Source organism: Capricornis sumatraensis, chromosome 22, assembly GCF_032405125.1.
Source record: "Capricornis sumatraensis isolate serow.1 chromosome 22, serow.2, whole genome shotgun sequence".
NCBI classification, from domain to species: Eukaryota; Metazoa; Chordata; class Mammalia; order Artiodactyla; family Bovidae; genus Capricornis; species Capricornis sumatraensis.
The window spans coordinates 16,130,596-16,143,810 of record NC_091090.1 but is presented as its reverse complement, the minus strand read 5'-3'; the positions used below and the strand labels follow the sequence as shown (position 1 = coordinate 16,143,810).

The following is a 13,215-nucleotide window of genomic DNA, read 5'->3' as shown; positions in this document are numbered from 1 at the left end:
TAAGAAATATATATTTGGTATTCATCCCCATTTCTAGCACAGAGTTTCTAAAACCCTTGAAATTTCTTAAGTGGTAAGAGAGATCAAGGTATCCTTTGTTATGTTAATGAGGTGACTTTTGGAATGCCCCAGGGTCACCTATGAGGTCTGGCTGCCAGGGGAACCAATCCAGTGACTGGAGGGCTGGAACTCAGTCTATCTTAGTTAACATCCGATTTCAGTCCCACCCCTCAAGCCCTGGGAGGGGAGAGAGGCGGGAGGTTGATCATCACTGGCCAGTAATTCAATCAATTACACATATGTAATAAAGTCTCCATAAAAGCCCAAAAGGATGGAGTTTGATGGAAGCTCTGTGTCTTTTCCCATATACAATCCTAAAGGAAATCAGCCCTGAATATTCGTGGAAAGACTGATGCTGAAGCTCCAATACTTTGGCCACCTGATGCAAAGAATTGACTCACTGGAAAAGACCCTGATGCTGGGAAAGATTGAAGGCAGGAGGAGAAGGGGATGACAGAGGAAGAGATGGTTGGATGGCATCACTGACTCAATGGACATGAGTTTGAGCAAGCTCCAGGAGCTGGTGATGGACAGGGAAGCCTGGCATGCTGCAGTCCATGGGGTCACAGAGTCGGACATGACTGAGTGATTGAATTGAACTGATGCATCTTTTTCACGAGAATGTTCACCTGTATCCCCGACCATATCCTTCCACAATAAACTGGTAAACGTAAGAAAATGTATTCCTGAGTTGTGAATCACTCTGAAGCTGATTAATTAAATCCAAAATGGGAGGTGGCCATGGGAACCTCTGATTTAGCCAGTCAGCCAGAAGTACGGGTTAAAACCTGGACTTGCAACTGGCACCCAAAATTCAAGGACAGGGTCCTTGGAACCTCCAACGTATAGCCAGTCAGAAACACAGATGCTAACCTGGGGTTGCGACTGAAATCTGAAGTAGAAAGCAGTCTTGTGGGACTAAGCCCTCTATCTGTAGAATCCGATGCTATCTCAGGTAGACGGATGGGGGTGGGGAGGGAACTCCCCCACACCTGTTGGAATTGGTCTCAGAATCATCTTAATACCCTTCCTTCTAACAGGTATCTTTAAAATCCTTCCAGAGCAGTACAAAGTGGTGTCAAAAGACATTTCACACTTCCTAATCCTTAACTGGTTATAGTAGAATTTCTCTCACTTCACAATCTATATTTTCACTGTACCTGCACTTTAGGTACAAATTTCACATATGCACTTTAGGTACTTCCTAATTGCTGGGTCTATACATTATTTCAACTTCCTTAGTATTTGTGGTTTTCAAATTTGTTTCAAGCGAAAAAAAAAAAAAATTAAGGAAATCTTCCTTAGAGCACTAATACACGAAACATGTTAAAAGTGAGGGAAGGGGTTTGCCTGATGGAAAGGAGGGGGAAAGAGAAGGAGCAAGTGTAGTCAGCTCAGCTCCTCCTGTTCCCCATGCCCTGAATCACAGGTGAACCCTCGAATCTTCATCAGATTCCCAAGGTCTCTGGACCTTTGACTCACAAGAGAAAAAATTCCCTGGTAACTTAGTCTAGTTTCTGGAACAGGAGGACCTATTGCCCCAACCCAGGTGTTCCTTTGCTGTTCAGTTGCTACGTCATGCTGCATTCTTTTGTGACCACATGGATTGCAGCCCCCAGGCTCCTCAGTCTGTGGGATGTCCCAGGCAAGAATACTGGAATGGGTTGCCATTTCCTTCTCCAGGGGATTTTCCTGACCCAGGGATTGAACCCTCATCTCCTGCATTGGCAGGTGGATTCTTTACCATTGAGCCACCAGGGAAGCCCAGATGTTCCTTACAAAGTAACTTATTTTGGCATAATCTAACCTCTGGCAGCACAGAGAAGTAGTCATCTCTGGGCAAGACAAGTAAGTAGCTATGGTATAAGATATATTTTTTAATCTTTTAATTTTGTACCATGTATTACCTTTGGAGAGGAAAAAAACCCTAACCTAAAAATAAACAGGCAGGAGGGAGATTCAAGAGGGAGGGGATATACATATACCTATGATTGATTCACATTGATATATGGCAGAAACCAACACAATACTGTAAAGCAATTATCCTCCAGTTAAAAATAAATAAAAAATTTTAAAAATCCAATAAAAGTAACTAGGCTTCTGTGGATTACTGTACCTTGTTGTCCATAATTGTCCACTGGCCCTCAGCATTCTGCTTCAAAATACAGTGGTTTCGGGAAATCATCAGAGGGCAGATTTTTGATACCAATTGGTATGTAACACCAAATCCTCGCCCTACAGTCACCTAGGAAGATAATAACAAGTAAGAGACACAATCAGCCACTACACTGGAAAAGGAGGTCCTTTACCATCTTGTCAACCAGCAGTATTCACAAGTCTTGACTTATGAAACCAGACTCCCATGAAACACAAACAGGTCATTGGCCATCTCCTCCTTCATTTGCCACTGGAGCCACTGAGTAGAAAAAGGCAAAAAGCTGTGATGAGATAGGTGAACAGAGTTAGCCATGGAGTTGAAGAAGGCAATGCACCCCACTCCAGTACTCTTGCCTGGAGAATCCCATGGACAGACGAGCCTGGTGAGCTGCAGTCCATGGGGCTGCTAAGAGTCGGACACGACTGAGCGACTTTACTTTCACTTTTCACTTTCATGCACTGGAGAAGTAAATGGCAACCCACTCCAGTATTCTTGCCTGGAGAATCCCAGGGACAGGGGAGCCTGGTGGGCTGCCGTCTATGGGGTCGCACAGAGTCGGACACAACTGAAGCGACTTAGCAGCAGCAGCAGGAGCAGCCAGAGTATTAAGGTTGGTGAAAGTGAAAGTGAAGTCGCTTAGTCGTGTTCGACTCTTTGCGACCCCACAGACTGTAGCCTGTTAGGCTCCTCTGTCCATGGGATTTTCCAGGCAAGAGTGCTGGAGTGGATTGCTATTTCCTTCTCCAGGGGACATTCCCGACCCAGGAACCGAACCCGAGTCTCCCGCATTGCAGGCAGACGCTTTACCATGGGAGCCAAATGAGAGTCAATTCCTAGGCAGGCTGATCAGAAGTCAGGGTCCCCAAGGAGGAGAAAGGGATCTGGGGCTCTTGAAGCAGAGACAGGGGTGTAGGGTTCTCAAGGAGGAGGAAAGGACAAACTTTTTTTTTCCCTTTACATTCCTTAGTCTTAGTCACATAAAACATTTTTTCCTTTAAGCCCAGAACTGATGATTACACAACAAACAACTCTGTTTAAACTCTGTACTAAGGATTATATAACAACAACGTATCCTGCTTGAGGACAGTTTTTCCTTCCTGAAAACCTTCTGGCTAATCCTGTTATCTTAAAATGTAAATTATGGGAGTAGGTCTAGTAAGATCTTTACAACCTTGAGACATTCTTTTGATTTATTGTAATAACTAGTTAAAAAGTATATAACTCGCTTGTTAACACTCGGGAAAGGGAGTTCTCCATCCCCCTCGGATGTCTACATCAGAAGCTTTCCTGTCCCTTTTCACTTTAATAAAACTCTGCTGTACAAAAGCTCTTGAGTGATCAAACCTGGTCCCTGGTCCTGAAGTTAAATCTTCGGATTCTGAAAGGCCACTCATAGGATGGAGGATTCCTTTCTACACACCGCCATCAACTAGTCTTAAACACTGCCAAGAACTATAGCTTCTATATAAGACAGTCTCTCCAGTTTTTTAATGGCTCTAACTTGGCCTCTTTCTTCCTATAAATTCCATTCTTTGGCCCAGGCTCTGCTCTGGGCACCACCAGAAAAATCTCCAATCCCCCCTTTTCACATGGCAGCTATGAAGTATCTATCGAATCTTCCCTTTTCCTGCCCCTGTGTTTCCAATTACTTCAATGTACCTCCACGCATAGGTTTGAGTCTTTCTGCTATCCTATGGGTCTGTGAAGAAATCCCTGGCTTATTTTTATTCCTAGATGCCACATCAAGAAAAATAAACCTAATTTTTATTACACAGCTGATGCAAGTATCACTTTCCCAGTCCTAGATATTATCACTGGAACACAGAATGCATTGGCTTTCATGGCAGATATATCGCACTGTCAATGTATCCTCAGGCTTAGGAATAATTCGATTTCTTGGTCTAATCTTCCCCTGAAAGAAAGAAGGAAAGTAAGCTGAGCACCAAAGAACTGATGCTTTTGAACTGTGGTATTGGAGAAGACTCAAGAGTCCCTTGGACTGCAAGAAGACCAAACCAGTCAATCCTCAAGGAAATCAGTCCTTTAGGAAATATTCATGGAAGGACTGATGCTGAAGCTGAAACTCCAATACTTTGGCCACCTGATTTGAAGAACGGATTCATTGGAAAAGACCTTGATGCTGGAAAAGATTGAAGGCAGGAGGAGAAGGGGACAACAGAGGATGAGATGGTTGGATGGCATCACTGACTTCATGGACCACAGTTTGAGCAAGGAGTTGGACAGGGAAGCCTGGCGTGCTGCAGTCCATGGGGTCAAAAAGAGTTGGACATGACTGAGTGACTGAACTGAACCCTCCCCTAAGAATTTTTATGCTAAATCATGTCTCTTCTATCCTATATTTGACTAGTTGGATTCCACTGCAGGACCAATTGATTCCTATTAAATTTCATCTTGTTAGTTCAGCCTATCATGAGCTTGTCAAGACCTTTCTAAATTTTTCATCTGCCATCAGACATACTCAGTATCTCTTCCAGCTTTGAGTCACCCACCAAATTGATATTATGCCCTCTGTACCTTCACTCAAGACACAGATAAAAAGATTAAAATAAGCTGCAACCAAAGGCAAAGCTCTCAGGACAGCCTAGTAAACATTCTACCACACAACTCAGCGATCACCTTCAACAGTTATGAAATAAAAGTCTCTCAGTCGTGTCCGACTCTTTGTGACCCCATGGACTATAAAGTCCATGGAATTCTCCAGGCCAGAATACTGGCGTGGGTAGCCATTCCCTTCTCCAGGGAATCTTCCTCACCAAGGGATCGAACCCAGGTCTCCGGCATTGCAGGTGGATTCTTTACCAGTTGAGCCATCCCTGGTGGCTCAAGAGGATAAAGCGTCTGCCTGCAGGGCAGGAGACCTGGATTCGATCCCTGAGTGGGGAAGATCCTCTGGAGAAGGAAATGGCAACCCACTCCAGTACTCTTACCTGGAAAACCCCATGGATGGAGAAGCCTGGTAGGCTACAGTCCATGGAGTCGCAAAGAGTCAGACAAGATTGAGCAACTTCACTTTCAACAGTTATAGTTCAACCAAAAGATGAAAAAGTCCTTATTTCCCATTTTATCCATAAGGACAGGTTGCAATGAAGTCCCAGTTCACATCTAACATATTTTTATGACAAACCAGTCGAGTTCATAATAACCCTGTGAAGGAAGGAAATTAGATTCTTCTGGAATCCAGATCACAGAATTTGCTTTTTCTTCTTGGTACACAAGTCACCTCTTTAATGATCTATAACCCCAACCTTACCTGGGAATATTAAGCCAAATAGTCTATGGTTTTCTAAAAGCTGCCCCTTTTATTCCTTTTGAAATTCTTTCAAAATCATGCCCTGTCCTCAGTCCCTCAAAAACCACCACAGCTCTTTGCCCCAATCTTTTCCTCCCCACAAACTCTCATCTCAGTAACTCACACTACCACCCAACCCACTGCGTAGCTTCAAACCCAGGAGCCATCCATGTCCCTCATCCGGATCCACATTCAAATCATCAGCAAAATCTACTGGCTGGAATTCAAATATGCATTAAATCTATTCACTTCTATCAGCGGCCACTATCTTAATCCAAACCACACTGCTTCCTCTAGTTACGCCGTTTTTGCTCCTGTGCTAGCCCCCATTCTTTACACAGTGGCTAGAATAGTAATATAAAAACCTTAAACCAGGTCTTCCCCTTTCTTAAAATTCTCTAATAATCCAAACTTCCTTCCATAGTCTCTAAGGCTCTCAATGTCCTAACTCCCTCTATCTCTTCAGTTTATCTCACATCATGGTTAGAAACACTGACTTCTTCCTGAGGGTATTTTCACCTGTCTCCTCAGATTAGAACAGTTTTCTTTCAAACATCTGCATGGGCTCCTTCCCATCTTTCAAGTTTCAGCTCCTCAGAGGCCTAACCCTGATTACCTGATCTAAAGTTGCTGCCTGCTCCTTCCCTCGCCATTGCATCCCTTCACATTATTAGCATGTGCTTACCGCAATCCAAAATTACCTTGCTTGTTTCACTTATTTTTGTCTACTTTTATTTATTTTTCTAAATTTATATTTAGAATTTAAATTTCATGATCAGGGACCTTATCCATCTTGTGTACCACAGTATTTCTGTACTCCTTAGAGCCTCTTTCTGCTCAGTAAATATTTGTGAATAAATGGAAGAATAAAGAAATCTTGCTTATTTATGAGTCCTCCTGGATTCCAGGAGATGGGTGTTTTTTAGGTCAGAAGTTGGAAAATGGGCTATTACCACTGGAAACCACGGAGCAGCAGCCAGGAACCTTACAAATCTGACTTGTTTGCCCTTAAAATGTAGTGATCACCTCAACCAAAATCCTGAGTCTGAAGCTTCTCAATGCTTTGATAGTTTGCCGGAAATTAATTATAGAAGTTCCTCTGAACACACATATCCTTTAAAAATGGAATGTTAAGGATTTATCTGTCATCCATATTCAATAAGAATTTCCATTTAGGTAGCTTTATTTCTAGCAAGAAAGTATTCAATAGTCCACTTTAATATTTGAGGGGAGACAGACTGCCATTATGGGTAGCCTGGAGAAAATAATACAAAAAAGGGAACAATGAGTGCTTTTTCTGAAATTGCCTATGAACTCAATCCAGGAAAGGAAGGAAACACTTTTTTGTCTTTCCCTTCACTATCTGGTCCTCGAATATACCCTGATAAACTGATAATTCATCTACACCATGGTTAGAGTCTGCATGACCTTATCTGAATATCCATCATCATTCATAACATAAAACTAAATTTCCCAAGGGAACTGAATGCCAACAAACTATCAACTAATGGCTATGGGTTGTTTCCATTTACAAAGTTGTGCCAGCCTCTTCACTTACTGACAGTATTAGTCTACAAGTTAATCCTGTCCTTACCCACTTTTACTAATGCTTTCCTCCTAGGCATGACCCCTGCGTGCGTGTATGCTAAGTTGCTTCAGTCATGTCCGACTCTGCAACCCTATGGGCTGTAGCCTACCAGGCTCCTGTCTTTGGGATTCTCCAGTAAGAATACTGGCATGGGTTGCCATGCCCTTCTCCAGGGGATCTCCCCGACCCAGGGATCAAACTAGCGTTTCCTGCAACTCCCGCGTTGCAGGCAGATACCACTGAGCCACCGGAGAAGCCCAGGCATGACTCCTACTGTATCCCAAATGACCATCAACTCCTCTTGGAAGATCCTTTCCCATTTAACAACCCTCTTAGGGCTTCCCTGGTGGCTCAGCTGATAAAGAACTTGCCTGTAATGTGGGAAACCTGGGTTCAATCTCTGGGTTGGGAAGATCCCCTGAAGAAGGGAACGGCTACCACTCCAGTATTCTGGCCTGGAGAATTTCATGGGGTCACAAAGAGTTGGACACGACTGAGTGACTTCCACTAGGGCAAAGAGCTTCGTGAAAACCAAATACAAGAGAGGAAAAAAAGAAAAATTAAGATACTATGGTTTTCCCCAAAGGCACAGATATTTATAGGGCCTGGGAACTAGCTAATTTGCAATAAATCTATCTGTTTTTCTACCAAGCTCTCTGGATTGGTTTAAGAAATTTAAAGACACCCATTCAAGCAGACAATTTGCTACAGTATTTCCTTCAGTGAAATGAGAGGAATTTTCATTATTACAGTTGAGACTTTGGGGGAACTGGGAAGGCAAGAAACTGACCTTACTCTGCTGTTGTAACTAAATGGTATCAGTATACCTCCTAAAATCTTGTGTGCACCATCCTGTGCTATGGTCTGGGAACTGTTACAATTAGCAAGACATCATGTCTTGGCTTTGACTCAAGCTCTGCTCATACAATGCATGCTGTGTATGAACCATTTCCTAAGATCCAACATTACAGAGAGCCAGGCCTATGAGGAGAGCCCCATTAGAGGTAACCTCACAAAAAATTATCCAGTAGTTTAAAATATGTATAGGAGCACTTTATAGTCCCCTTGCCCTTGCTGAAGAGGCTTTAACTCTTTCCGCCTGCACCCTCCCCAAGACTCTCAGTGCTACCAAGCTATTCAGAAGCAATGAATTAATACATCACAACTGAAATTTTTTCTTTTTTTTTTTTTTATGGGGGTGGGGAGAGTTGGGTGGGCTGTGCAGCATGTGGAATCTTAAGTTTCCCAACCAGGGATGGAACCCGTGCCCCATGCACTTGAAGGGCAGAGTGTTAACCACTGGACGGTCAGATAAGTTCCCATGGCAACTGAATCTTAAAGAATAAATTAACATGACTATTAAATTCCTTATAGGGTTTTGTGTGGGTGTGGTACATGTGCAGGGCTTGCATTAAGTGATGTATGTGAAAGTTTGGCCCTATAGAAAATAAGGTATAGTTATTATTATGCAGGTATTAGTATCGTTAATACTAATTTGTTAAACTTTCCCAAAGTGGAGAGACTTCCCTGGTGGTCCAGTGATTAAGAATCTGCCTTGCAATGCAGGGGATGTGGGTTCGATCCCTGGTAGGGGAACTAAGATCCCACATGCTGTGGAGCAACAAAGCCTGCACACCATAACTACTGAGCCCACATGCCACAGTGAAAGATCCTGCATGATGCAGTGAAGCTCCTGCATGCCATAACTAAGATCAAATAAATAAATGAATTATTAAAAAAAAAAAACCTTCCCCAAAGTATATGCTTTTGGAAAGGGCCATGCAGGGAAGGTCAATGCTCTCAAACTGAAAGAAAGAAGGCCTAATGTGGACTTTTAGGCACTGATAACACGGAAAGAGATAGAGATCTGGGGGCACAGGTATCTTCCGAGTGTTCTTCAACTCACAGCATACAAGTAATCCTTTATAATCACCAAATCTAGCAACATTTAAGGCTGAACTTGAATCCCTCCTCTGACTGTTCTTAGGATGTTGTTGTTCAGTCGCTAAATCATGTCTGACTCTTTGAGGCCCCATGAACTACAGTGTGCCAGGCTTCCCTGTCCTTCAGTATCTTCTGGAATTTGCTCAAACTCATATCGATTGAGTCAGTAATGCTATCCAACCATCTCACCCTCTGTTGCTCCTCCTCCTGCTCTCAATCTTTCCCAGCATCAAGGTCTTTTCTAAGGAGTCAGTTCTTTTGCATCAGGTGGTCAAAGTATTGGAGCTTCAGCATCAGCCCTTCTAATGAATATTCAGGGTTGATTTCCTTTAGGATTTACTGGTTTGATCTTGCAGTCTAAGGGACTCTCAAGTCTTCTCGGAGAAGGCAATGGCAACCCACTCCAGTACTCTTGCCTGGAAAATCCCATGGACAGAGGAGCCTGGTAGGCTGCAGTCCATGGGATCGCTAAGAGTCAGACATGACTCGAGACTTCACTTTCACTTTTCACTTTCACGCATTGGAGAAGGAAATGGCAACCCACTCCAGTGTTCTTGCCTGGAGAATCCCAGGGACAGCGGAGCCTGGTGGGCTGCCATCTATGAGGTCACACAGAGTCGGACACGACTGAAGCAACTTAGCAGCAGCAGCAGCAAGAGTCTTCTCCAGCACCACAATTTGAAAGCATCAACACTATGGCACTCAGACTACTTTATGATCCAACTCTCACATCTGTACATGACTACTGGGAAAACCATAGCTTTAACTATATGGACTTTTCTGGCAAAGTGATGTCCCTGCTTTTAAATACGTTGTCTCGGTTTGTCACAGCTTTCTTTCCAAGGAGCAAACGTCTTTCAATTTCACGACTGCAGTCACAATCCACAGTGATTTTGGAGCCCAAGAAAATAAAATATGTTACTGTTTCCACTTTATCTCCATCTACTTGCCATGAAGTGATGGGACTGGACGCCACGATCTTAGTTTTTTGAATGCTGAGTTTTAAGCCGGTTTTTTCACTCTCCTCCTCACTTTCATCAAGAGGCTCTTTAGTTCTTCACTTTGTGCCATTAGAGTGGTATCATCTGCATATCTGAGGTTAATTCTCCTAGCAAACTTGATTCTAGCTTGTGATTCATCCAGCCCAGCATTTTGCATGATGCCCTCTGCATATAAGTTAAATAAGCAAGGTGATGATATACAGCCTTGATGTACTACTTTCCCAATTTTGAATCAGTCTGTTGTTTCACATCAGGTTCTATTGCTTTTTGACCTGTACACAGGATTCTCAAGAGACAGGTAAGGTGGTCTGGTATTTCCATCTCTTTAAGAATTTCCCACAGATCCACACAGTCAAAGGCTTTAGTATAGTCAGTGAATCAGAAGTAGATGTTTTTCTGGAATTCCCTTGTTTTCTCTGTGATCCAACAGATGCTGGAAATTTGATCTCTTGTTCCTCTGCCTTTTCTAAATTTACCTGGTACATCTGGAAGTTCTCAGTTCATGTAAGGCTGAAGGATTTTGAGCATTACCTTGCTAGCATGTGAAATGAGTGCAACTGTACTAGTTTGAACATTCTCTGGCATTGTCCTTTGGGACTGGAATGAAGACTAACTTTTTCCAGTCCTGTGGTGGCTGCTGACTTTTCCAAATTTGCTAATATATTGAGGGCAGCACTTTTACAACATCATCTCTTAGGATTTGAAACAGCTCAGCTGGAACTCTGTCACCTCTACTGGCTTTGTTTGTAGTAATGCTCCTAATGGCCACTTGACTTCACACTCCAGGATGTCTGGCTTTAGGTTAGTGACCACACCGTTGTGGTTATCTGGGTCATTAAGACCTTTTTTGTATAGTTTTTCTGTGTATTCTTGCCACCTCTTCTTAATCTCTTCTGTTAGATCCTTACTGTTTCTGTCCTTTATCGTGCCCATCCATGCATGAAATGTTCCCCTTGACATTTCCAATTTTCTTGAGGAGATCTCTAGTCTTTCCGATTCTATTGTTTTACTCTATTTCTTTGCACTGATCACTTAAGAAGGCTTTCTTATCTCTCCTTGCTATTCTCTGGAACTCTACCTTCAGTTGGGTGTTTGTTTCCCTTTCTCCCTTGCCTTTTGATTCTCTCCTTTTCTCATCTATTTGTAAAGCCTTCTCAGACAACCGTGCTGCCTTCTTTTCCTTAATACTAAATAAACCACAGCTTGGCACTTGATTAGCCTCTGCATGGATGTTCTCAAATTGCTTCATTGTATAAAATCCTCCTTTTCCCATTCAAGCAGTGAACTCTTTGAGAGTAGAACTCATTATTTATCCCTCTCGTACTACACCAAACAATGTAAGTACTCAATAAATACCCAAGAGACTGGACCGAGATTACCTAACTTATAGGAAAAATGTAATTAAACATACAAAATTACCTAAAGACCTCTTTGCCCTTCACACAACTGTTTCCAAAACCAAAACGGTTCCCAGTCACCCCAAAAATGGTCCCTGATCTAGCCATCCTTTCCAAGTAGACTGCATTCTCTCTTCCCTCTCTTCCATCATCCTCTGTAAAACCACCACCCCAGTCCTGCTGCTGCTGCTAAGTCACTTCAGTCGTGTCCGACTCTGTGCGACCCCAGAGATGGCAGCCTACCAGGCTCTTCTGTCCCTAGATCCTCCAGACAAGAACACTGGAGTGGGTTGCCATTTCCTTCTCCAATGCATGAGAGTGAAAAGTAAAAGTGAAGTTGCTCAGTCGTGTCCGACTTCGCGATCCCATGGACTGCAGCCCACCAGGCTCCTCCATCCATGGGATTTTCCAAGCAAGAATACTGGAGTGGGGTGCCATTGCCTTCTTCGACCCCAGTCCTAGCCGCCCCCAACTGAAACCGTGCCTCACCTCTCAAGTGTTTTTGTTTTGCATTTATGACAGCATCAGAGAACGTCATAAACGGCCTAGGGAGAGAATTCTCATATTTCTGAAGCCCTACCCCAACCCAGAAGGTGCCAATGGGCAGTACCGAGACTCACAGAATTGTGGCCCACATCAAAGCGCCAATTCTCATGAACTGATAAAGAAAAAGGCACTTTTAAGTTAAAGCCTGGGTATTTTAAGGGACACTACCCCAAACTCGCAATCGTTTTCAAAATAAACTTGAGAAACTTTCCTCTCTCAGCAGTCCTCCGAGCTTCCCCCTCAGACCCCGGGCAGCTCCGTGACTCTCGGAAGTCCGGGCAGCTCCGCCTCCCAGTTCTGCCACCCGAGCGGGCGCCGTCGCGCTCCGTGAGACTCAGTCGCCTCCTTTCCCCTTGAAACCCCAGCAGTCCTCACAGCCTCTACGCTCACCTCTCGCTCTGCCCCTCGACCAGGCTCCTCCCCGCAACCCAGACACCTGGCCCAGCTCGGCCCTCGGGCCTAGGGCGCTGTCCAAGGGGCCATCTTTTCTCCCGCAGGGCCCTACTTCCCCCGGACACCTCTCACCTGAGACACCTCCCACCTGAGACCGCCCCCCCCCGCCGCCGCCCCCAAACCGCTCGCACCAGGCGCCTTTCTCCGTTCCCTGCTCCAGGACCCACCCCCTCACCGCTCTCCTCTACTTCTCCCACCTACTTCTTCCGGTTCATCCCTCCCGCCCGGACACACGGCCGCCCTGGGACCCCGGCCTCCTCCAACCCCTTCCCTCGCCTCAAGAAGACCCCTCCCCCTCACCTCGTCGCCATCCTCCAGCAGCAGCCACTCGGCGTTCATCCCTATTCGCCGCAAGCACCAGCTCCGTTCACCCGCGCGGCCTTCCGTGACCAGGGAGCCGGGATCCCCCATAGTCCACTCGGACCAAGGTCGCAGTCAGCACAAGGCGGGACCCTGACGTGGGTTCCCGCCGCCTCTCGGCTTCCTCGCGGGCGCCATACCTACACCACAGACAGAAGCAGTCGCTACGGACTCACGATCGATGTGAATGTTCGCTTGGGCTCCGCCCCCAGCCCGCCCAGGCCAGCAAGCGGGAGTCACTGCGCCTGCGCGAGAGGAGGGCGCTTGGCGGCCGATGGCCCAGGTGAGGGTGGTCTAGGCCAGGTGAGGTAGTCTAGGCCAGGTGAGGGTGGTCTAGCCCAAGGTGCGGCATTTGCCCCCCGGCCCCGCCCCAGGCAGTCTAATGCTCCTGTCACACC

At 45.0% G+C, this 13,215-nt stretch overlaps 1 protein-coding gene across 2 annotated transcripts in view; it reads right to left on the bottom strand.

Annotated features, from left to right (window-relative positions):
* Positions 1-12,946, bottom strand: part of RNF8 (ring finger protein 8) — a 36,149-nt gene extending 23,203 nt beyond the window's left edge. For both annotated transcript variants that reach the window (XM_068960442.1, XM_068960443.1), the window contains exons 1-2: positions 12,758-12,946; positions 2,177-2,305 (exon numbers count right to left, since the gene is read on the bottom strand). In XM_068960442.1, coding sequence (XP_068816543.1) covers positions 2,177-2,305; positions 12,758-12,868 — 240 coding nt within the window. In that variant the 5' untranslated portion in view covers positions 12,869-12,946. The remainder of the gene's footprint in view (positions 1-2,176; positions 2,306-12,757) is intronic.
* Between the last annotated feature and the right edge of the window lie 269 nt (positions 12,947-13,215).